Here is a 24,429-nt window from a genome sequence, read left to right as displayed (position 1 = left end):
CGGGGCCCCTTTCTGAAAAGCAGGCAACACCCCTGCAATATCACTTAACAATCATTTTTGGAATCTGGAGTCGAATCATGTTGCTAATTATAAGTGGTAGATCACAGCCATGATATATTATGGATTGTAGGATCCGTGTACCTCGTGTGATTCATTGGCGTTTTCTGACCCAATCGGTGCCCCATGACTGGTAATTCAAAGGCTATGGTATGTGTTGTTCCCGTCAGCAGGAATTCAATTCATTTCAATTCAATTCTGTTATTGTATTTAAGACCATGGGCTTATTTAAAAGGACTAATATATTGACATTTGTGGACCAGTTGTTCAAATATTTAGCCAGCTGGTTGGGCAACAGGAATGTGAACATGCAAGATTAATTTTGACATTCGATAGGAGTAGCCGAAATGGCGACAGCAGGTTTCGTCCGTCACAATGCAGTCGACGTGTTGCAATAACCATACGCCATTAGACACCGAATAGCAGTAGTTGTGTTTCATTTTATGTCCTGTTGAAGTGGAAACTGTGTTACGGTGTCCTGAAAGATTCTTTTCTTTGTTTTCTCGAGATCGGATTTCAATCAGGTAGAGAATATCTGCCTTCACACAATAGGCGCCTCGAGATGCTGGTCCAACCTGCCATGATACTGTGGATATTTTCGACCCTGGTCGTATCTTTACGTGATTTATGCCGCCCCAATTTCAAACTGTGGCCCTACTGTGTCATCATTTGTAATTTTTCTCAGACTTGCCCGTCTGCCACCTTGTCAACTGAACAGCGAATGCAATAGATCACCGAACACCCACAAAGTATACTACTCAAAAGAATTTAAGGGTCAGACGATATTTTCGACATTATTTTCTGAATGTCAATTATATTAGCTAGACCATAATGTCACGCATGGTATTGTTCCATTTTGACGAAAGTGGGTCTAAGCAACCCATAAATGAATTAAAATCCACTGTCACTGACACTGTCGACTAGTGCTAATGGCGAAAACATGCTTACATTTGCACGTAAATTAGGGCGAAAGCGAAAGGTCTGCTAAGTGCCCATAACTTGCTTTTTCACAAAGCGCTTCATTTGCACGCTTTGCACGTGTATTCCATGTTCCCAATGCTGAATTTGTGTATAATTGGAGCTTGCGTTCGTGTACGGTGCACACTCCAAATTCGATAATGGTACGACTTCAACTGACTATCGAAGATCGAGGAAGGGCTATTGCTTGGCTTCAGGATGGCAATACGCAAAGAAATGTAGCTCTGAGACTTGGTGTCAGTCAGAGTGTCGTTGGCCGACTGTGGCAACGGTACCAAGCAACGAATTCTGTTCGAAATCGTCCACGTTCGGGAAGACCCCGAAGCACTACAAATAGAGATGACCGCTACATCACCAATATGGCTCTACGTCAACGCACAACCACTGCACGCCGATTATGTGACAATCTGCGGACTGCGACTGGAACTCGAGTGTCTGATCAAACCATACGCAATCATCTGAGAGCCAATAATCTACGCTGCCGTCGCCAGGCTGTTCGACCACCACTCCTACCACGTCACAGAACGGCCAGACGTCACTGGTGCACGCTTCATCTGTGGTGGCAACGTGTTCAGTGGGGTCGAGTGATGTTCACTGATGAGTCCAGGTTTAGTCTCCAGTTCAACGACGTCACCGGTTCGGTGGTGGCAGCGTCATGGTGTGGGGCGGCATCTCTATCCACCACAGGACCCCCCTTTATATGGTGGATGGCAATCTGAATGGAATCCGCTATCTGAATGAGATTATCCGGCCGTTGGTTCTCTCAGACCTTCAGCAGATTGGCGGCGGGGCAGTTTTGCAGGATGACAATGCCTGACCCCACCGCGCCAGGGTGGTAACGGACTTTCTCAGACAACAAGGTATCGCCAGGATGGATTGGCCAGCATATTCGCCTGACTTGGTCCCAATAGAGAACGCCTGGGACGAATTAGGCAGGAGGGTTCGGGATAACCATGCCCCTCCGGCCAACCTTCATGATCTGGGTCAACTTCTTATGGCAGAGTGGCAGGCCATTCCCCAAGAGTTCTTCAGACGTCTGATCAACAGCATGAGGCAACGATGTGTCGAGTGTATTCGCGCCAGGGGTGGATTCACACACTATTAAACGAATGTTCTAATGTGTAAAATCCATGTTTGACATCCTTCAACTTTGACAGCATGTCATGTGACTTTCTTGTATACAGTGACCTTTATTTGTGGTTTTTTGTAAATATGGAACAATAAATAAAAATTTTGGTGTAGTTTACATCATCAATCTAATACACTCTGAAACTTATTTGGTTATAAATTTTTGATCCTTAAATTCTTTTGAGTAGATATACACGACGCTCATCCAGTAAACTAAAGCATAGCACCTTTCATTTATGGTGTTTTTAGGTTTAATTTCACGACTATTCTATTTCGAACTAAGCTGAAGTTATTTGACACGAATGAATACATACATAGTCTACACATCATTGCCGTTATGCGTACGAGCACTGACCTTCCGAAGGGACAAAACTAAATCCCCTCAATCATAAACGGACGATCACGGTATTATTTCCGTTGCATACCAGTATCTTTGTATACCAATATGTCTTGTGGTGTCCTGTGGAGTGGCAATCCTCCTGATGACCGAGCACCTGTCAGTGATTCGTGGACACAATCACAACTTAGTTAATGCCCTTTAAACTCTGCCTTGTACGGAGATACGATTTGATCACGATAACGGCTTTGTATTTTTCGTGTAGATTGTTGGTGATTATATTACCAGCAATGGTGTATGCGCCACTAAATGAAACACGACTTAAGTTGTTTCGGAAATGTGCTTAAAGCTACTTACAGATATCATTGCCTATGCGCACTTGGTTAGCTTGAATCTACTTATATGCAAATAAAGCCATTTACGTATCCTCTGTTTCTTTCGTTTTGAGTACTGGAAAGAAAACAATCTCTTCTGAAGTCATTTCTGGAACACCGATTACTTACCATAAAATGTGCTGACGTCTTTGTCTGTGCAATTGAAGGGCGGACCTGAATAGCAAAACATAACGATAATAAACAGAAACATACACATTGGTAAACTGGAACAGTTCTATAATTAATGTCAGTCAAATCAAACATGTAGATCACAGTGACCCATTTAACAAACCGTCTTCAGTGTGTGTAATATGAAGGTACATGCAGCACCAGTTAGGTGTCATAGTGTTCAAACCATCGACTTTAAGGCTGATAGTTACTGGGTTCGCATCTCACTACTGGCTCAAATCGAGAGTGAAACATAACAGTAGGGAGGTGAAAGTTCTCTGATAAATAATTAACCCATGTCCTGGACTGACATCTTACAAAACTGAGGCGAACGCCCAGATGAGCGTGCCTTGACTTGCAGTGCATATAAGTACAAAACTAAATTAACATGAAGATGCTAGAAAAGGTGTTTTCCTTTATTTGGATTGGAACCGCGAGGCCTTGGATAGACAAATAGACAAGCTCTCAAAATGGGATTTGTTACAATCTTAATGTGTGTGTGTGTGTGTGTGTGTGTGTGTGTGTGTGTGTGTGTGTGAATTAAAATGCAGAATAGTTAAAGCTGGCTATATGTACCTCCAAACTGGTCGTTATTCACAAGGAAACAGTCTAGAAGATATCTGCAGTCTGATTTCATCAACGGGACAATAACATCAACATACCTGAAAACCAAGCACAGTATAGGTGTACCTTATTTAATATGCATTCAGCAGTAGCAGCAGCGACGTTGTTTTGTTCATCGTCGTCTTCACCTGGGATACTGGCAGCATGGTTCTGCTATACTAACCAATATGCAGATCTAATACACATAACATGTTCTAAGAACACCTTATTGTTTTCATAGCGATCCATCGAGATATACTATCTGGACTTTGTCCTAAACATGGGGCGGGATGTGGGCCTGATGCACGGTCGGTCTGGGATCGAATCCTGTCGGTGGGCCCGTTGGGCTATTTCTCGTTTCAGCAAGTGCACCATGACTGGAATATCAAAGGCCGTGTTATGTGCTATTCTGTCTGTGGGATGGTACATATAAAAGATCCCTTGCTGCTAATTGAAAAATGAACCAGGTTTCCTTTCTTAGACTATTCATCAGAATTACCAAATATTTGACATCCACTAGCCGATGATTAATAAATTAATGTGCTAAACAAAACAAACTTTAACTTCTTTTGTCCTAAAAAGATACCATTTTCAGTTCCCTTTCTTCAGCTCCCACAGAAACAGTCACTCACAAATATTCGTCTTTGTTGTTTTTTAATGGTTCTCACCTTTTTCTGTCTGTGACTGGAATTGCTACAAAAGATCCTCGGTCCCATATGCAATCAAACTGACCAACGTCATCGCTGAAAGTAATAGCATTAGTCATACAGATAGCAAACACAAATGTTTAAAAATTTTAATAAGCGCAAACTTGACATTCCGCAACAATCATACACCTATATTTATGTATTCAGCATCTAACCAATTACTGTAACTTTATTTGTATATTATCTTTTGTAGTTATTAATATATAATTGTTTTTAACAAATTATCTTTCTTTCTTTTCTTTTCTTTTTTTGCTGGATAGACGGTTATTGTAAAAGGTGAACAAGATATAATATTTTATTTTATAGCCATTGGTCATATACAGGTACAGTTATATATGTTGATATAATTTTAATGACATGGTTACCTTTTAAGCTCGAAGAAGTCACATCTGTATATAGTTAGAGGACAACACTTTGCCTAGAAATAAAGAAACCAAGAAATATAATGGTATTTTGTTTTTAAATTATTTATTTACTACTCATTTATTCATTTCTAGACCAGCAAGGGCTTCCAGTTAAATATTTTAGACGATTTGTTAAAATAAAATTACATTTATCTCTTTTCTGGCCGTATATGTATATTTGTCTAATGTTGTACTTATATATATATATATATATATATATATATATATATATATATATATATATATAATATATAAAAAGGTGTTTTGCAAAAAATTTAACCAGCTGGCGGTATCTAGAAATGATATTATATAATCAGTGTGGAAATAGCTTCCATTTATGGCTACGTTGTAATAATTCAGTTGTAAACCAAACTATCAATAACAAGTTAACCACGACGACCATATAGCTGCTTGAATAAAGTAATTTTTGGAAAACATTCAGTGTATGTATTCTCAGGCAATATTTTCTGTTGCCATTTACTAGGTCAACGTTTGCTACCAAAAGCTGTTTTGCAAACATTTTAACCAACTAACAGTATTTAGAAATGAACGAAAACAGTTTTCTTCCATATATGACTACGAAGCCAAAATTCAGTTAAACATGACGACCATGTAGCTGCTTGAATAAAGTACGTTTTCGAACGAATTAAATGTATGTATTCTCAGGTAATATTTTCTGTGGCCATTTACTATATCAAAATCCGTGCAACTGTGGCTTTAAAATGAGCATTCCTGTACCTGGTACACAGTTCCCTCACAAGACTTCATTGGACAAGTTGTATATTGCATTTTGTGCTCTTGGAAAAACTCTTGACAGCCTTTGTCCACTCCTTCACACCCGATCACCTCATGACCCTGTTCTAGTAACCTAGTTGTAAAAAAAGAAGTGGGAAAACTGTGTGAAATATTATCTTTGCGTTGGTCTACATATCCAATGACAAAGAGCTTACACTTTAACAGGGACAAGAAAACGAGACCTAATATTGTGATTTGAGAATCGGTGGATGCCGCTGTGCTTTACATTGGCTTTTTTATTTACTGGTGTAATATACTAGGTAGACGAGTTAACGTATTCGCTCCCCGTCTTGCCTGCTTCTTATTCGGGTCATGGCTATTCAAGATATAAATAATCATACTGATGGGGCAAAATAGGTCTCAATGACGAGTTGTTTTAGTAAGGAAAGACATCATTAACATAATTATAATACAAGTAGACTTCTCTACGTGTTATTTAGCTTGGGGGGTCACGAAACGCATTAACAATTAAATCATTTTTAAATCATTTACATAAAACGAATAAAACAACGGTTTTAGTCAAAAGAAGCAAACCGTAAACATAATTATAATAAAAGTAGACTTCCTTAAGTATTCTTTAGCCGAGAGGCAAGAAACCCATTGACAAATAATTCATTTTTAAAATCATTTACATAAAACGAATACAACAATGGTTTAAAAAGGTATCCCGGCATTACACCAGTGTAAAACTTGTTTTATCAGATTATTACATGTTACAACGGTGACACTCTTACTACTCAATATTAAGACGTCTGTAATGCATAAGAAAAGTAGATGCAGGTGTATTAATATTTTATTTATTTATTTATTTATTATTTACTTATTCATTCAAGTTATATGCTATCGTACACGTTTCACTTCGTGTGTGAATGTTTATTTGAAATTACTTATGACGGAAACTGTGATCCGAAAGCATACATTCTGAATGTGTTCATACGCTGTATGAGAATAATGATTTTCGGGTAGCCTCATCGTAGAGATAGATCTAAGACATGGTCAGGAGGTCGAGCGGTCGCGGTTGCTCGATAGACTGGGGTTTGTTTGTTTGTTTGTTGTTGTGAGAGTTTTTTGTTGTTGTTGGGGTGTTTTTGTTTGGGGGGGTGGGTTTTTTGTTTTTGCCTAACGTTACCAGTCAATTTGTTCCCGAGCACTATGTCCCCTGAACGCACCATTCAATTATGTGTGGTCCATACACACTTTATAATCACACTTTATCAAACAACAGACGATAAACTGATCGTAGCACCCATTGTCCTCGTAGTTGAATACCAACTGAGTGTTGATAGTGTTAACTCTATCCCAATTCACAATGTATAGCACTTATTATTTGTATTTTAACCTACTAACAGGAACTGCGGATGCAAGTAAACAGTGAGGGGCTGACAGATTGACAATGACATTTAGGGAGAGAGTCAAATTTTTGAAAACTAGATGTCCTGAAATGGCATTTCCTGCATTCTACAAGTAAAATTCACCATGACAAAAGTTGGAAAATACAAGACATTTTAGATGTATATAATGTTTGGTAGATGCCTACATACGATGACTATATAAACACCAGAGCCATGTAGAGAATTGTTGGATCCAGTCAATTAATTGGGGTCTCAGAGGTATCACAGTTTAACATTTGTGGATACGAGATTGTCTTGGTCTATGTAAACAGTACTGGATGTTACGATAAATAGTCCCATTGCAAAACAAATAGCATTAAATACCGGTTTACAAAAAAAGACTATGTGCGTTCCTCTTCAGCTTCGGTTGATTGGTTTTGTTCGAAGTTTGTTTGTTTCTTTTGTTTCTTTTTTCTTTTCTTTTTTTTGGGGGGATGTATGTTTTTATAGTTGTTGGTTTTATTTTATTTGCTGTTGTTTGTTTTTTCTTTGTTTTCTTTGTTTGTTTGTTTGTTTGTTTGTTGTTGTTGTTTTTTTGGGGGTCTACATACGTTTTCGAAGTAAAATGTTTTGAATTTAAAAAATCAGTTAAAGTTTGTTCTGTTTAACGACACCACTAGAGCACATTCATTTATTAATCATCGGCTATTGGATGTCAAACATTTGGTAATTTTGACATATAGTTCAGAGAGGAAACCTGCTACATTTTTCCATTAGTAGCAAGGCATCTTTTATGCACACGATCCAACAGACATTATAGCACATACCACAGGCTTTGATATATCAGTCGTGGTGTACTGGCTTGAACGAGAAATAGCCCAATGGGCCCACTGACGGAGATCGATCCTAAACCGACCGCACATCAAGCGAACGCTTTACCACTGGGCTACGTCCCGCCCTATATTCAGAAATATCATTGAAATAATAATCTGTTGACAAATGGCGTTACTTCCGTTTAAAAGAATGCCGGCAGCTCAAATGACGTTCGAGCACGGATATGTTTATCTTCAGCTGGTGGTGTTCGGTATTGCATCAGGAAAACGGCTTACGATAGCTAATGTTTGGTCAAAAGAAACGTCACCAATTTTAAAAATAAACCCATGTTACTACGGTTTACATAATGTCACGACGAGTGTTAAAAGTTAATCTCCTGCTCCGATCAGCGCTTCGTGACTTCCGTGACTCAGTTACATGACCCTCTCAACCTCAATGTTGTGATTTGATTTAACTTTGACATTACCTTTACCGTAGGCCTAACCAGTCATACCGTGATGATTTGCGAAAATAACTCCGATTATTACAAAGTACAGTCATTGTCATTCTCTACTAGGAATGTCTGTTTGGCGACAACGCAGCGCATTTTAAATTACGCCTGTTTGGTATGATTATTTGGACATTTAGGCGAGAAAGGGAGAAAACCTGATGCTACAATACTGGATACTCTTTCGGAAAGAGAAGGGGTAGCTCGTAGTCCAGTGGTAAAGCTCTCGCCCGATTCGCGGTCGATCTAAGATCGACCCCCGTCGATGGGCCCATTAGTCTATTTCTCGTTGCACCAGTGCTCCACAACTGGTGTATCAAAGGCCATGTATAAACTATCCTGTCTATGGGATAACGAATATAAAAGATACCTTGCTGCTAATCGAAAATAGTAACCCATGGTGTGGCGGCAGTGGGTTTCCTTTCTACGTATCTCTGTGGTCCTTAACCATCTGCCCGACGCTGAATGCGTCGTTAAATAAAACATTACTTCCTTTCTTTCCTTCTCAAAAACAGATCTTTTATATACACGTTTTCTATAAACAGAACATTCATACCATGGCCTTTGATATACCAGAAAGCATAGTTTTATAGTAGCTAAGTCCTCGCCCATGTCGCCACAATTATTTACGCTATATGTTTCTATATGTTAGTGGCTATAGCACTTTTATTAATATCTGTAGGCCCGTGGATTAATGCACATTTGCCTGCCTAGGTCAAAGTATCTTGAACAGGACAACCCCTGTTGTCCACATACCTACTAAACCTGGCTGGAGTACACCCATTTTACAAAAACAGTCCTATATTTGCGTGGGTGCGTGGGCTGGAATTACCACAAAGGTTTTTTAATGTTAATACCAGCCTCGGTGGCGCAGTGGTTAAGCCATCTGACTACAGGCTGGTAAGTACAGGTTTCGCAGCTCGGTAACGGCTCCAACCCAGAGCGAGTTCTTAAGGGCTCAATGAGTAGGTGTAAGGCCACTACACCCTCTTCTCTTTCACTAACCCTAACCAACTAACAACTAACCAACTGTCCTGGACAGACAGCTCAGATAGCTGAGGTGTGTGCCCAGGACAGCGTGCTTGAACCTTAGTTGCATGTAAGCACGAAAATAAGTTGAAATGAAATGAATCAATGTTAACAAGTTACACATGATATTACATGCTTTCCCCTGTCAACTTTAGTCTAATAGTTGCCATTTCAAAGCTCTCTGCCATGAAATAATCACAGACCAACAACAGACTATTTGCGCGGATATATTTCCGGATTTTGGTCAACCAAATGAGAAGATAAATATGATATGGGAAAATAACTGTAATTTTTGGCCATGTATCACCAGTACAATGGCTGGCATGGCTATGGTCTGAACTCTATTTTAAGTTGCACCGGCCTCGGTGGCGTCGTGGTTAGACCACCGGTCTACAGGCTGGTAGGTACTGGGTTCGGATCCCAGTCGAGGCATGGGATTTTTAATCCCGATACCGACTCCAAACCCTGAGTGAGTGCTCCGCAAGGCTCAGTGGGTAGGTGTAAACCACTTACACCGACCAGTGATCCATAACTGGTTCAACAAAGGCCATGGTTTGTGCTATCCTGCCTGTGGGAAGCGCAAATAAAAGATCCCTTGCTGCTAATCGGAAAGAGTAGCCCATGTAGTAGCGACAGCGGGTTTCCTCTCAAAATCTGTATGGTCCTTAACCATATGTCTGATGCCATATAACCGTAAATAAAATGTGTTGAGTGCGTCGTTAAATAAAACATTTCTTTCTTTCTATTTTAAGTTGCAACCTTTGACCAGGTGACGTTCTATTTTGTACTAGACTACGTTTGAGACACAGTCGATTGGATGCAAACGTATTGCGTGTTAGGATTTTGTATTCATTGTCATTAATTCAGGATTGTATAACACCCGCTCAGAAGATTACGATTTCAAATGCCTTTAAGGTCATGTCACTGAAACGTGTGTGTGTATCACTGCTTCTTGAAACATATATCTAGGAAAACTGTATAGAGAATTATAGAAGCAGAGACAAGACAAGACGAAGCAAGGCAAGATAAGTCAAGATAAGGCAAGGTAGGACGAGGTAGGACAAGACAGGCCAAAATAGGTCAAGACAAGACAAAGCTGGACAAGACAGGCCAATATAGGTCAAGATAAGACAAGGTAGGACAGGGTAGGACAAGACAGGCCAAGATAAGGCAAGGTAGGACAAGACAGGCCAAGATAAATTATTATAAGACAGGTCAGATCAAGACAAGACAAGACAAGACAGGCCAAGATAGGTCAAGACAAGGCAAACTTGGACAAGACCGGCCAAGATAAGTTATGATACGACAGATCAGATAAACACAGGACATGACAGGGAAAGATAGGTCAAGATAAGGCAAGGTAGGACAAGGTAGGACAAGATAGGACAGGGTAGGACAAGACAGGCCAAGATAAGGCAAGATAAGGCAAGGTAGGACAAAGTAGGACAAAGTAGGACAAGACAGACCAAGATAAGTCCAGATAAGTTATGATAAGACAGGTCAGATCAAGACAAGACAGGCCAAGACAAAACATGGCAGGACATTACCTAAACAAACAAAACTTTGTTTTGTTTAACGACACCGCTAAAGTACATTGATTTATTAATCATTGGCTATTGGATATCAAACATTTGTACATCAAGTTATATTGTTGCATTTTGCTATACGTTATGTACATGTGACCAATAGTATCTATATTTATAAGTATTTTTCAGTACGACTGACTTAGAGGCTCATGAGACCAAAACATGGGTTTTTTTATATTTAAGACTCCTTTGTGTAATTCAATAGCCGGCATAGAGGGAGAGACCTTCATACAGAAACTGGTTACAGTTGAAATTGCAAGTGACGTCAATTCATTCTGCTGTGCTAATCAGAGCAAACGCAAATACATGCACCTAAGAGGTATAGTGCTCGTATTGTATATCAGGGACACACTAGCATACGCAGTCGTAAGCTTTGTCGAGCTTAAAATGTGCGTGTGTAGACGGTCAATGTCTGTACTTTGTGGTAATGAGAATAATTTCGCAACTCGTTACTGCATGACTGGTCACAGTCAGTACGAAAAACGTCAATGTCGAAGTTACGTCAATTCACTGCAGTAGAATTGATAGGGTGGGGTAAGTACAATACAATACAATACTATACAATACTATACAACACAATGCAATACGATACTGTAAGGCACGGCTCGATTCGGGATGGGACGATACAATAAGGTAACAGTACAGTACAGTACAGTACAGTACAGTACAGTACAGTACAGTACAGTACAGTACAGTAAGGTACAGTACACTCTTTATTACAACCGTTCTATGTATGCATTGGTTATGGGGACATTTTTACAGAAAGAAAAAAACCCCCATATAATTGGGGCCATTGTCCCTTGGACCGATCCCAAAGGTGACAGGGGGCATGGGGGAGGGGGTTTTGAAGAAAGACAGTAATCCAGCAGTTTCAATGTGTATTCACGCGTGACTCCACTCTCAAATGTCCGATTTAATTCGCGATTGCCCAGGGTCATTGTACTGTGCTCATACGCCAAACGACCAAACGAAGATAAAACAGCATTTAGCTCTGACTGAGCATATACCTCTAGTCCAGTTGGTAATAGGATTTATGCATCTCAATGAATAGCCACATCGGGATGTGATAAGTGCTGTCCTGTCATTCCTATAATACGTACAGAATAATACGTATATACAGGTATATGATAAGGCATGGTATGTTTTGTCCAGCATTAGAAATTGCATATAAAAGACGCCTTGCTGCTATTCGGTAGAAATATGACTGCAGCAGATTTTCCTTCTCACTATCCAAGCTATGAATGAATGAATGAATGAATGAAGAATGAGTGATTGAATAGCGCATGCCCTATGTTGTCTGTTTTTAAATCTGTAGTTCGCGCGTTTTGTCAATGATGCGGTTTGTCAATGACGCGGTTTGTCATTGCAGATTTGGAAACAGATGACATAGGACGTGCGCTATCATTTCACGCTGCCAGACTGGCAGTTAAGATATATAAGTTTTATAATTATTGTTGTTGTATATAGAAGAAAAAGATATGTCTAAAGATACAGACGCAGTTAATATATTGATAACACGTAACAGTTACAGACACAGACTCGCCAAAACCTGAGCCAGCTTCCAATGTTTGGTTAACGACACCTTGGACTAATAGTTAATTGTAAACTTGCGATGGTTATTTCAACACGATGGTCTTCTTCCTCAATGATGGTTGACCCACGAATCATGGTGTATATTCGGTTTGAGAAAGGATTAGCTGAGCTTTTTAGTAGCCAGTCGTTGAGTATTGGTTCAGTTTTGATATCGCTGAAATCTGTCTGAAGTGAACGATGTATACACGCGAAATCGTTGCTGGCACCATCAACAGATCCTTGTAAACCGAGGTTATCTGGCCGTAGTTACAGCTTTGAGTCTCTCATATCATAGCTTGGATAGTGAGAAGGAAAATTCGCTGCCGTTATATTTCTACCGAATAGCAGCAAGGCATCTTTCATATGTAATTTCTAATGTCTGACAGCATACCATGTCCGATCATATAGTAACTGTGGGGCACTGGTTGGGACGGGTTAAATATAACGGGTTTAATGAGGGTGGGGTGGATGTCATTTATAATAAGTATATGCTTACCATTTGAGATCGAGCGATTTGCCGCACAGAGGTACAAAGAAGCGAAGCTTGCTGCGTCCTTGTGCCAACGTCTCCAGGTGTTTCTGTAGCATGCTGTTGAGATCAGAAAAACTAATTTAGGCCTAATATATAATATCAACATGGTTCATATTCGTAAGAAGGTATTAGTAATAGAAGTCTGGAGGACCCATGGAAGTGCCCTTTTCAAGGAATTGGTCCGTGTGCCCTTGTGCCCTTCGTACCCTCCCTAAAATATTTAATGGACCCGCCCTTGTATGGTGACCAGCTTTGAACCTATTGTACCACTTTGCGTGGTATCTGACTCTCTATTATGTGATCCAGCCGCTGCAACCAAAAACCCGTCGGAAGCAATAATACATTTTGCACTCGGCAGTTATCGTGGTGCACATTATTTGTCTTTCTATAGCCTATATTAACTCAGGAAAATCGCTGTTAATATACATAATTGGGTCAAATACTATTGCGCTCGTTCGAAATTGAGAAATATGAAGGAAGTAATGTTTCATTCATCGATGCACACAACACATTTAATTACAGAACGAAAACCCGCTGCCACCATGTCACGGGCTACTCTTTTCGATCAGCAGCAAGGGATCTTTTATATGCACGATCCAACATAGAGGAATATACATACACAGCCTTTATTACGCCAGTTGTGGAGCAAGGGCTGGAACAAACCTAGCCCAATTGGCCCACCGACGGGGATCAATCCCAGACCGATCGTGCTTGGGTTACATCCCGCCTCGCAAAGACCAACAAAAAATCATATTCAAGTACCTTTTTGTATGTGAACAGTCATTAAAATATCGTTCGATCAAATTTGTTTTGTTTAACGACACCACAAGAGCACGTTGATGTATTAATCATCGGGTATTGAATGTCAAATATTTGGTAATTATGACATATAGTCTTAGAGAGAAAACCTGCTACATTTTTCCATTAATAGCAAGGGATCTTGTATATGCACCATCCCACAGACAGGATGGCACATACCACGGCCTTTGATACACCAGTCGTGATGCACTGACTAGGGCGATTGCAGCCCAGTGGTAAAGCACTCGCCTGATGCGCGGTCGGTCTAGTATCAATCCCTGTCGGTGGGCCCATTGGGCTATTTCTCGTTCTAGCCAGTGCACCACGACTGGTATATCAAAGGCTGTTGTATGCGCTACTAATGGCAATATGTAGAGGGTTTCCTCTCTAAGACTACATGCCAAAATTACCAAATAGCTGACATCCAATAATTGATGATTAATAAATAAATGTACTCTAGTGATGTCGTTAAACAAACCAAACAAACCTTTTGGTGTACTGGCTGGACCAAACAGTGGAATGATCTTACTTTAACGGACAGTACCATATTTGATTTCAATTACGTTTTTAGAAAAGTATTATTAATAGCGTATATACATGTATATAAACACACACACACACACGCACACGCACGCACGCACACACACACACACACACACACACACACACACAAACATATACATTCGTTTATAAAAACTTACGGGTGTATTATGGGCATATGGAACTGAGTCTGTTGTTTGTCCCATCTATATTTCCAGTCATCGACAGACATGTGCGCGGTGTCTTCATAGTCGCCAAACTGATTCAAGCGTTTCTTATCGCCAGCCATGATGATACTCTGAAATTAGGGACAAATGAGATAGTTTAACTCAATTCTTCAGTTTTCTACAATTGTAGTTGTATAGAAAAGTCAACGCAATTAGCCAAAGCAAGCCCAAAATATCGGGTTTGATAAAAGATCGGTAAATGCATATGTTATTACTATTCTTGCATCAGAAACAAAACGAAATGTCTAAATGATGTATCATGTAAATAAATGTGCTTGGCATACGTCACTTTGGAAGGTACTGGGACATTAATTGGGCATGAACATTTAAAATTACCTGAACGGTCATGTGACTCAGTCACGTCCTACAAATTCGTAATAAATATAGCATACGTAAACTGTAGTAAAGAGTGGGCTATTTGTGATTTATCGCATACACCTGCTAAAAATAATTCAAGGTTTCCGGGGAAAAAAATGCAACGTCATCATCAATATTGGCATTGTGGAAAGAAAGAAATATCTTTCATAACTGTCTTTATTAGTTCCGTGCTATGAGGAAAAGAAGGGAAGGGATATTTCTTTATTGAGGATACATCTGCATCTGCACATTTTAAAGTAATAAATTATCACTATTTCGTGTATAATACATGGTTACATCGACACTCGTCAAAATAATAAAAGAAAGAAAGAAATGTTTTTTTAACGACGCACTCAACACATTTTATTTACGGTTATATGGCGTCAGACATATGGTTAAGGACCACACAGATTTTGAGAGGAAACCTGCTGTCGCCACTACATGGGCTACTTCTTCCGATTAGCAGCAAGGGATCTTTTATTTGCGCTTCCCACGGGCAGGATAGCACAAACCATGGCCTTTGTTGAACCAGTTATGGATCACTGGTTGGTGCAAGTGGTTTACACCTACCCATTGAGCCTTGCGGAGCACTCATTCAGGGTTTGGAGTCGGTATCTGGATTTAAAAATCCCATGCCTCGACTGGGATCCGAACCCAATACCTACCAGCCTGTAGACCGATGGCCTAACCACAACGCCAAAATGATGTCACCAGAGACAGAATACTAACCTTGATCTTTTGACCCTCTAGGAAAATACGAGATAACACATAGAAATACAAATGGCCCGTTACTTAGTTTTGAAACTTCGTGATATATTAGGTTCGTGGAAAAGGTAAATTAATACGTGCGGATGTCTCCACTCACACATTGACAAGGGCGGTTCTAGAGAGTATGCCATGGTGGGTGGGAAGGAAAGGTAGCACAAACCATGGCCTTTGTTGAACCAGTTATGGATCACTGGTCGGTGCAAGTGGTTTACACCTACCCATTGAGCCTTGCGGAGCACTCACTCAGGGTTTGGAGTCGGTATCTGGATTACAAATCCCAAGCCTCGACTGGGATCCGAACCCAGTACCTACCAGCCTGTAGACTGATGGCTAACCACGACGCCACCGAGGCCGGTACTTCACGACTGAGATGGTTATACAACTTAACTGACATTGGCGTGGGAGCCAGTACAGAGATGCGAACCCTCTACCTACAAACTGTGGTGTAAAAATATGCTGAGTTGCCGTTAAATAAACATTCCTGTCCTTTACTTTTTTAATTCACTCGTGACTAACCAAGCATGTCTAGTGCAGCGCACTTCTAAGGAGATCCAGCTCATCGCGCTACCCATTTATCTTGTTGTAAAGAATTGTGGGCACCTCTTCTACATTTCATTCATTATATGTAGGGGCCGGGACGTAGCCCAGGGGTACAGCGCTCGCTCGATGCGCGGTCGGTGTGGGATCGATACCCGTCGGTGGGTCCATTGGGCTATTTCTCGTTCCAGCCAGTGCACCACGACTGGTATATCAAAGGCCGTGGTATGTACTACCCTGGCTGTGTGATGGTGTATATAAAAGATCCCTTGCTGCTAATCGAAAAGAGTAGCCCAATATCTGTGTGGTCTTTAACCATATGTCTGACGCCATATAATCGTAAATAAAATGTGTTGAGTGCGTCGTTAAATAAAACATTTCTTTCTTCTTCTTTTTTCATTATATGTATTGTTGAAATTACAAATATATTTTTAAAAATCAAACAATAACAACATTACCTTTATATCGTAACAGCAAATTAAACAAGTGCAACTGCACGGAAATTATTTATACACGGAGGATTAAAGGTTATGAAACAAAACTCCGTCAAACAACGGAAACTAAGCCAGCGAATAAGTTAATTCCGACATTAAACTAGGAAATGGGCGTTTAAATTAATGTTACGAAACCTTTAAGCAGGAAAAACGAGTCATTATTATCGATAATAACAGCGGAGTGAAATATAAATACCTTTTAACAGAGAAGTTAATAACAGGATTTTTTTTTTTTTATTCTCTGCTTTGCGCTAAATGTTACGACTCTGTATGACTCCCCACTTCTTATATTATCTATTCGTGACACAACAAACGGAACGCGCAGTTACAGGTACAACTTCCTTTTTACATGTGGTGAAATAAAAAGATTTTGAAAGATTTAAAAAAAAACACGCACGACAATTTCAACAGACCTTTGGAAGAAGAGAAAGGCGTATGGGTGATATATATACTTTATTATTTTCAATAAAGCACTGACTCCAGTTAATATTAAGCAGCGTAATATTCGGCCATGACACCTTTTTATCGTAAATTTACACATTACTCACAGCGTCTTTCGTTTTAATTATCAATTTTGACAAGTGTAACATGTTTCTAAAAATGCATTTCAGGTGAACTACATCAATAAATGAGTACCTCGAGGACTACATGAATAAATAGATATTAAGACAAAATTATTTCTATTCGTCTGTGTCGGTCTTTGTCTAGGGGCGGGACGTAGTCCAGTAGTAAAGCGCTCGCTTGATGCGCGGTCCGTCTCGGATCTATTCCCGTCTGTGGGGCCATTGGGCTATCTCTCGTTCCAGTCTGTGTACCACAACTGGTATATCAAAGGCCGTGGTATGTGATATCCTGTCTGTGGGATGGTGCATATAAAAGATCCCTTGCTACTAACGGAAAAAATGTAGCAGGTTTTCTCTCTAAGACTATATGTCAAAATTACCAAATGTTTGACATCCAAGGTTTTTTTATTTACAAAGCTCATTTGCGGTCGGCCTAGGATCTCTCTCTCTCTCTCTCTCTCTCTCTCTCTCTCTCTCTCTCTCTCTCTCTCTCTCTCTCTCTCTCTCTCTCTCTCTCTCTCTCTCTCTCTCTCTCTCTCCTTGTGGGTTTTTTTTTAATAAAATACATATATTTATTAATCATGTATTTTGTGATTTTAGCACATTATTATGCATTTTAACATATATAAATTAATGTGTTGGTGTATCCATGCTGATTCCGCACATTAAAGTTAACTCACCGTTGCAAAGCGATCTTGGCCCTATGATCACCTCAGGTGCATCACAACCTAAATACTCAACTCGTTGAAGATAGTCAAGAAAATGTGGGGGAAAAAACCGCTGCAATTTACTAAAGAAAAGATGGCTCCCACATGCACAGCGACCTCTAGTGGATTGAGCCTAGTTGTGGCGTGGTTTTGTCGCTAACCAGCTGGGCCCCATTCTACGAAGTGGTCTTAGCGCTAAAACCAGCCTAAGTGCATAAGGAATGGTTCGACGTAGTAATCGTACCGCAAAAAAAACCCACCCAACTGCATCTTTCTCCAGTCAGATTTATAATGATTATTATCATATTATGTCAAAATAGTTTAGTTTTATGGGTGAAGGCTATTGCAAAGAATTTTAAATCTCCCATTACTTTTAGTTTAAATTTTAATGCAAATTATTTTAACTTATTTAATAAACAAACCACTATTTTCTCTAACCTACATGTCCATTCCAATTGCCGAAGAAGCCATAGCTAATCAGCTGCTCTGCTGATAACACTTTTAAAGGTTGGAGACCTAGATCCGGGTTTTTTATCTCTGGCATAAAGTATGCAAATAATTACAATAAATAAAATAAAATAAAAATAAAAATAATACCATTTTTAGTTCAACGTCTCGCAGTTTGTTGACCGCTCTCCGCACAAGTGTCAGGACCCGATAAAGAAAGGTGAAAAATTGTGTTTTGTCCTAATGCAGCACAAATGACCAGTACTACGTTGTGGAGGTATCTTTAACTATAATAATAATAATAATAATAATAATAAATTTATACTAAACCCTCCCCCTTTGTTACCTCCTTAATGCAGGCAGTGTTCCGTGTCGTTGATTCGGGTGGTCGAGTCGACAGATTGTTCAATGTACAGGTCACGGGCCTTGCTTTGTCCAGGACAAATGGAAAATAAAGACTTGTTTATCTAGTTCCCATTCTATAAGCCACTGTGGCATTTGGCGGCATGTTGGTCGTCCCCTGGCTTTGTACAGCGTACGCATCTTATTTATAAAGAATTTTTGGATTGGAAATTCGGTAAACAATTACGAGTTTTCGTCAAGGTAGTATCGTATTTCCGTGCGTATTTGACCCATCTCGATACGCAGTTTCAATTGCTGCCCTACATTATAATAACGCTGTGAAATAGTTCGACGGGATTGCGTGATCTATACTCAGTGAAAAGAGAGTCGTGTTATGATGCCGTAACGTAGTCTATATTTAAAGTGACAGACCTTGTTTTTAAACACTACGGCGTGTTTTTTCATAAATGAAATCTGACATTACTTAGATTTTGTTGAATAGATTATCTAACCCCGTACATCCGAAGGGTTTCTTGCCCTCTTGGTGTTTCTAATACAACAAAATGCATTTTTCATATTTTTAAAACCGCACGTACCTCAGAAAACTAATGGTTATGGAGAAGAAATATAGACTATTTTAAAGGGTATTTCCACACTTCAACATCACAGACTCGTTTCAAAAGACATTGTAACGTTATTCAAACATGTTACAGGTTTGTAGATTAACCAAACTCGGTGTCCATTTCCACGGGTTGAAACTAGGGTCTGCCACTTTAAAGTTAGCTTTCAGGTTCGTGATCATTAGATATATGCAGTTTCATACCAGATCTAGACTAGACCCATTCTCCCATTGAATTGTTGTCGTTGTTATTGTTGTTGTTTCTCGCCGTGTAAACCTGTACACAATTGCAAGGACTGGTATATGTTCTCCTGTCTGCGAGAAAGTACATGTATTATAAAATGCCTTGCTGCTAATGGGAAAATGTAGCAGGTTTTATCTAAATAAAGCTAGCGACCCGTATGCTCGTAAACTGATCCGGTTATCTGATCTGTTGAACGTAAGCGTTAAACTTATCCAACAAACCATGACAGGTGTCATATATCAGAAATCATGTCCATAAAACCCAGAATTATGAAGGACACGTCTCGAGACCCACACAACTCAATTTTCAACGTGTTTGACGGTTGAGTAGGTTGAGTAGATTCCATTTATGCAGGTCAGGTCAGGTCATAGGGCTTTACGTGCACATTCAGAGCAAGCTGTTGTAGCGCACGCTTGTCGTGGGCGCAAATGCTTGCGAAGCAAGCTCTTTCGTCCAAGACTCCATTTATGCGTCTCCGTACTAATTAAGTACACGCATGCGTATGCGAATACGGACACGGAATTTGCGCCTTACGGACGATAAACGGATGCGATAAACGGACCGTTTACGGGGGGGGGGGGGTCGGGACGACCCCCTCCCACCCTTCCTCAAACAAATGTTCTTTTTTTTCAATACATTTTTCGGGAAGAATGCAACAACCCTTCCCCCCACCCCACAAATCCCTGCACGCTCAACTGTTTTACGGATATATATGGAGTCCAGATAAATGCCATTTATTAAAACACCGACTTCTACTATCATTACTCAGTTCAAGGCGTTATGTTCTGAATTTCATACTCGGGTTTTTTTAAATTCTATACTTTATGTACTTTACTTATTTACTTATTTACTTGGTATGTTTTATGTAGAAAGCATAACAAAAAACCTCTTTTGCAGAACATTTCTAACATTCATTTATCGGTTTTTGCGCCTGAACTCTTCATATATTATGCTTTACACTATAGTACTATAAGAACCAATCTGATTAAAATTAGCTCTGTTGGGTCTACCCTGGTAGATCTAACAGCATGGCGTAGGTGACATTTCATCTATAAATAACAATTCAAATATCGACCAATTACACTTCGCCGTTTATAGCTTTATTCGGGAGCATACAAATCCTAAAAATATCGGGCGAGACTATTTATGTAATAGGCGAACTTGTTGGTCTATTTCAACATTAAAAAAACAGGGGGGGAGTGCAGTAATAAACTCTGGATTGTATACTAGTATAAACAGATTTTATGGCTATACCATCACGGGTTTTTTTTCGTCTTGAAACGAATTTTATATAAAATTTTATATTGAAATTAGTTTTCGGCATACTTCGTAATTCACCCGAATCATTTCGTATACACTCGCCATAATCCCGAATGTTTTCACATTCTTTTTAAATCACTGGCATGATTTTGCAAGTAAGGTTTTGATTGATCGAATGAAAGGTCAACTGGACATGAGCTCCAACGGGCTGCTGTTAGATCCACATGTAATAGTGGAGCTAATTTTAATTAGATTGTATAAGAACCAATACGAATGCAACGTATCCAATTGTCTTTAGATTTTATTTCCCTTCTAGTTCTTTGCTTTTTGTTTCTGTATTTCTTTCTTAATATTTGTTTATTTATTTATTTCAGAACTCAATTTTTATTCTAAATGTCTCTTTATGCAGACACGTTTCGTTCAGCTTTTCCTATTATTTTAACAACGCACTTGACACATTTTTATTTATGGTAATATGACTTCGGACCACACAGATAATGAGAGAGGAAACCCGCTACCATTAAGCAGTGGGCTACTCTTTGCGATTAGCAGAAAGGGATATTTTATATGCAGAATTCCAGTCAGGATAATACATACGACGGTATTTCTTTTACACCATTAATGAAGCCATTAACCTGGAACGAGAAATAGTTCAATGGCCCATCGACAGGGATCGATCCTAGGCCGACAGCAAATGAGCTTTGTAAAAAAAATTAAAGTTTGTTTTGTTTAACGACAACACTAGAGGACACTGATTTATTAATCATCGGCTACTGGATGTCAAATATTTAGTAATTTTGACATATAGTCTTAGAGAAGAAACCCGCTACAGTTTTGCATTAATAGCAAAGGATCTTTTATATGGTCCACCGACGGATATCGATCCTAAACCGACTGCGGAGTTTTGTAAATGTTCTGTTTTTATATGCAATTAGGAAAAACTTTGGTCAATAAGTAAATAAAACAGTAAATTATAGTCATCCATAGTGAAGAATGTCGTTTGTTCGTGGATTTTAAAAATATATTTTGTTGATTAGTTTATCCTCCTAAACCAGGCGCGGAACCAGGGTGGTTGAGGGGGATCTACCCCACCCACCCACCTCGCTCATGACGATTTTTTTTTAAAAGTGCATTCACGGCCCTTTAAGTCATTGCATGTAGGACACCTCCCCCCCCCCCCCCTGCAAAAAATACCCGCCATCCCAGATTCGCGCCTGTAAAATTCTTTCTTTCTTTCTTCTTTTTGGTATTATCCTTTTGTTAAGCTGTCTCTGCTAGTTGGAGATCCGTTTTGTATGTATGTGGGGTACCTATATGCAGACACGTAAGGCTGCGATTCGCACGTTTTATGGACCTAATAAATCAGAAAGTGTGACAGTGTTTATCACTGCGGATCGTAAAGGAATTTTCATTCAGCGACTTTTTTATTTATTTATTTTCATTTCTTACATTTGTTTTTGCTGTTCTTTGCTTTAAAAAAAAAAATTGACATAATATATACTAGTTCATTACAAAAATGAGAAGCACTTTCAAAAATGCATTTTGCAGTATCGCCTTTTTTAAAATATAATTTATATTTTTAAAGTTTGTTTTGTTTAAAAACACCACTAGAGCACATTGATTTATTAATCATCGGCACCGGCCTCGGTGGCGCAGTGGTTAAGCCATCGGACTACAGGCTGGTAGGTACAGGGTTCGTAGCCCGGTACCGGCTCCAACCCAGAGTGAGTAGGTGTAAGGCCACTACACCCTCTTCTCTCTAACTAACCACTAACCTTGGTCCTTGGTCAAAGTATCTTGAACAGGACAACCCCTGTTGTCCACATACCTACTAAACCTGGCTGGAGTACACCCATTTTACAAAAACAGTCCTATATTTGCGTGGGTGCGTGGGCTGGAATTACCACAAAGGTTTTTTAATGTTAATACCAGCCTCGGTGGCGCAGTGGTTAAGCCATCTGACTACAGGCTGGTAAATACAAGTTTCGCAGCTCGGTAACGGCTCCAACCCAGAGCGAGTTCTTAAGGGCTCAATGAGTAGGTGTAAGGCCACTACACCCTCTTCTCTTTCACTAACCCTAACCAACTAACAACTAACCCACTGTCCTGGACAGATAGCCCAGATAGCTGAGGTGTGTGCCCAGGACAGCGTGCTTGAACCTTAATTGGATATAAGCACGAAAAGTAAGTTGAAATGAAATGAATCATCGGCTATTTAGTAATTCTTACATAGCTTTAGAGAGGAAACTCGCTAAAAAGAATTCCATAAGTAGCAAGGCATCTTTTATATCCTACAGACATGATAACACATACCACGGCCTTTGCTATATCAGTCGTGGTGCACTGGCTGGAACGGGAAATAACCCAATGGACCCACCAACTGGGATCGATCCCAGACTGACCGCGCATTAAGGTGGGTTTATACTTTTTACGCCGTCACACGGCGTTAAACGCTAGCACACGCCGGTAAACGCTACGCCGGTTGACGGCGTGAGCTGGCGAGTGACGGCAGACGTTAAGCGCCATTGTCCAAGTATAAACACACGGACGTACACGCCCGCAGACGCCGACCTTGTTTCAAGACTCCGCGGTAAAACTGAACTTTGAACAAATGTTAAGATGGTGGACATAAGCGACGAGGTGGCACTTCACCTCGTACAGTTGCAAACAGCAGCCGTCTTGTGTTATTTAGAGAGCCAAAGGGACACTGCTCGACTTTTGTATTAAGATCCTTGAAGCCAATCAAAACCAAGGCGATTTAATGTTATACTTTGAACAGGGTCCGGGGGTCTTAATATACATGCCATTTCCAAATCATGAAGTGCTGCAATTGACATTTAAAATAAGTTGACAAACAGGTAATATAGTGAACTTGCAGGTTTTGGAGCAAACTTGGGGAGTCAGACATATGGAGCAAAATTGATCAACTGGGGGTAGAACTGGCTGGAAGCGAACTGGTTGGGAACAAAACTTCTCAATACGTCCACAAAGAAACACACAAATATACACAAATATACACAAAAAACGCAAACACACACACACACACACACACACAACACACACACACACACCATATATATAAATATATATATATATATATATATATATATATATATATATATATAAATGATAAAAGAAAACAAGTGTACAGTATATAATTATGTATTTTAAAAAAAACAATTTAAAGAAATAATTATCATTTTACATGTTTCAGTCTACTTATATATATATTCAGTAAACACAAGCCAAATGACAATAGACCGGTTTTATGGGATAACCTGGTTTTTACAAGAATTATTAATCATAGAACGCCTCATGAAACATCCATGCTTACAATCTCGGCCTAACGATTCGCCAATGGCTGGCCAGGCATTGTCCTTCTTAGTCTGGTCCTTGAAATCTGACCAAGTCAAATATATAAACAATTATATCCCTGTATTTTGTTTATTAAAAGTTCGTCAATGTTCTCCATTCTGCTGTACAGTGACCCAATGCTGTGTCGTGAAATGACGTAACTACTTCTGATTGGCTGAATAGCTGACGTCTTCCAGCGCTTACCTTGAAAGTTCAACACGGTTGAACTTTGAAAAATGTTCACGCCGTT

The 24,429-nt window shown here is 39.6% G+C and overlaps 1 protein-coding gene across 5 annotated transcripts in view; it reads right to left on the bottom strand.

Moving 5' to 3' along the window:
* LOC121375833 (probable thiopurine S-methyltransferase) overlaps positions 1–24,429 on the bottom strand; it is a 35,534-nt gene that overhangs the window by 2,494 nt on the left and 8,611 nt on the right. For 2 of the 5 annotated variants that reach the window (XM_041503498.1, XM_041503499.1), the window contains exons 2-8: positions 14,422–14,558; positions 12,887–12,979; positions 5,495–5,624; positions 4,718–4,770; positions 4,314–4,388; positions 3,619–3,704; positions 3,004–3,048 (exon numbers count right to left, since the gene is read on the bottom strand). In XM_041503498.1, coding sequence (XP_041359432.1) covers positions 3,004–3,048; positions 3,619–3,704; positions 4,314–4,388; positions 4,718–4,770; positions 5,495–5,624; positions 12,887–12,979; positions 14,422–14,549 — 610 coding nt within the window. In that variant the 5' untranslated portion in view covers positions 14,550–14,558. Of the gene's footprint in view, positions 1–3,003; positions 3,049–3,618; positions 3,705–4,313; positions 4,389–4,717; positions 4,771–5,494; positions 5,625–12,886; positions 12,980–14,421; positions 14,559–17,886; positions 18,663–18,706; positions 19,028–24,159; positions 24,318–24,429 lie in introns of those variants that run through there. The other 3 variants (XM_041503501.1, XM_041503496.1, XM_041503497.1) reach the window with 3 other exon arrangements.

The sequence above is a fragment of the Gigantopelta aegis genome, chromosome 6 (genome assembly GCF_016097555.1).
Source record: "Gigantopelta aegis isolate Gae_Host chromosome 6, Gae_host_genome, whole genome shotgun sequence".
Taxonomy (NCBI): Eukaryota; Metazoa; Mollusca; class Gastropoda; order Neomphalida; family Peltospiridae; genus Gigantopelta; species Gigantopelta aegis.
This window is presented reverse-complemented; position numbering and strand designations above follow the sequence as displayed.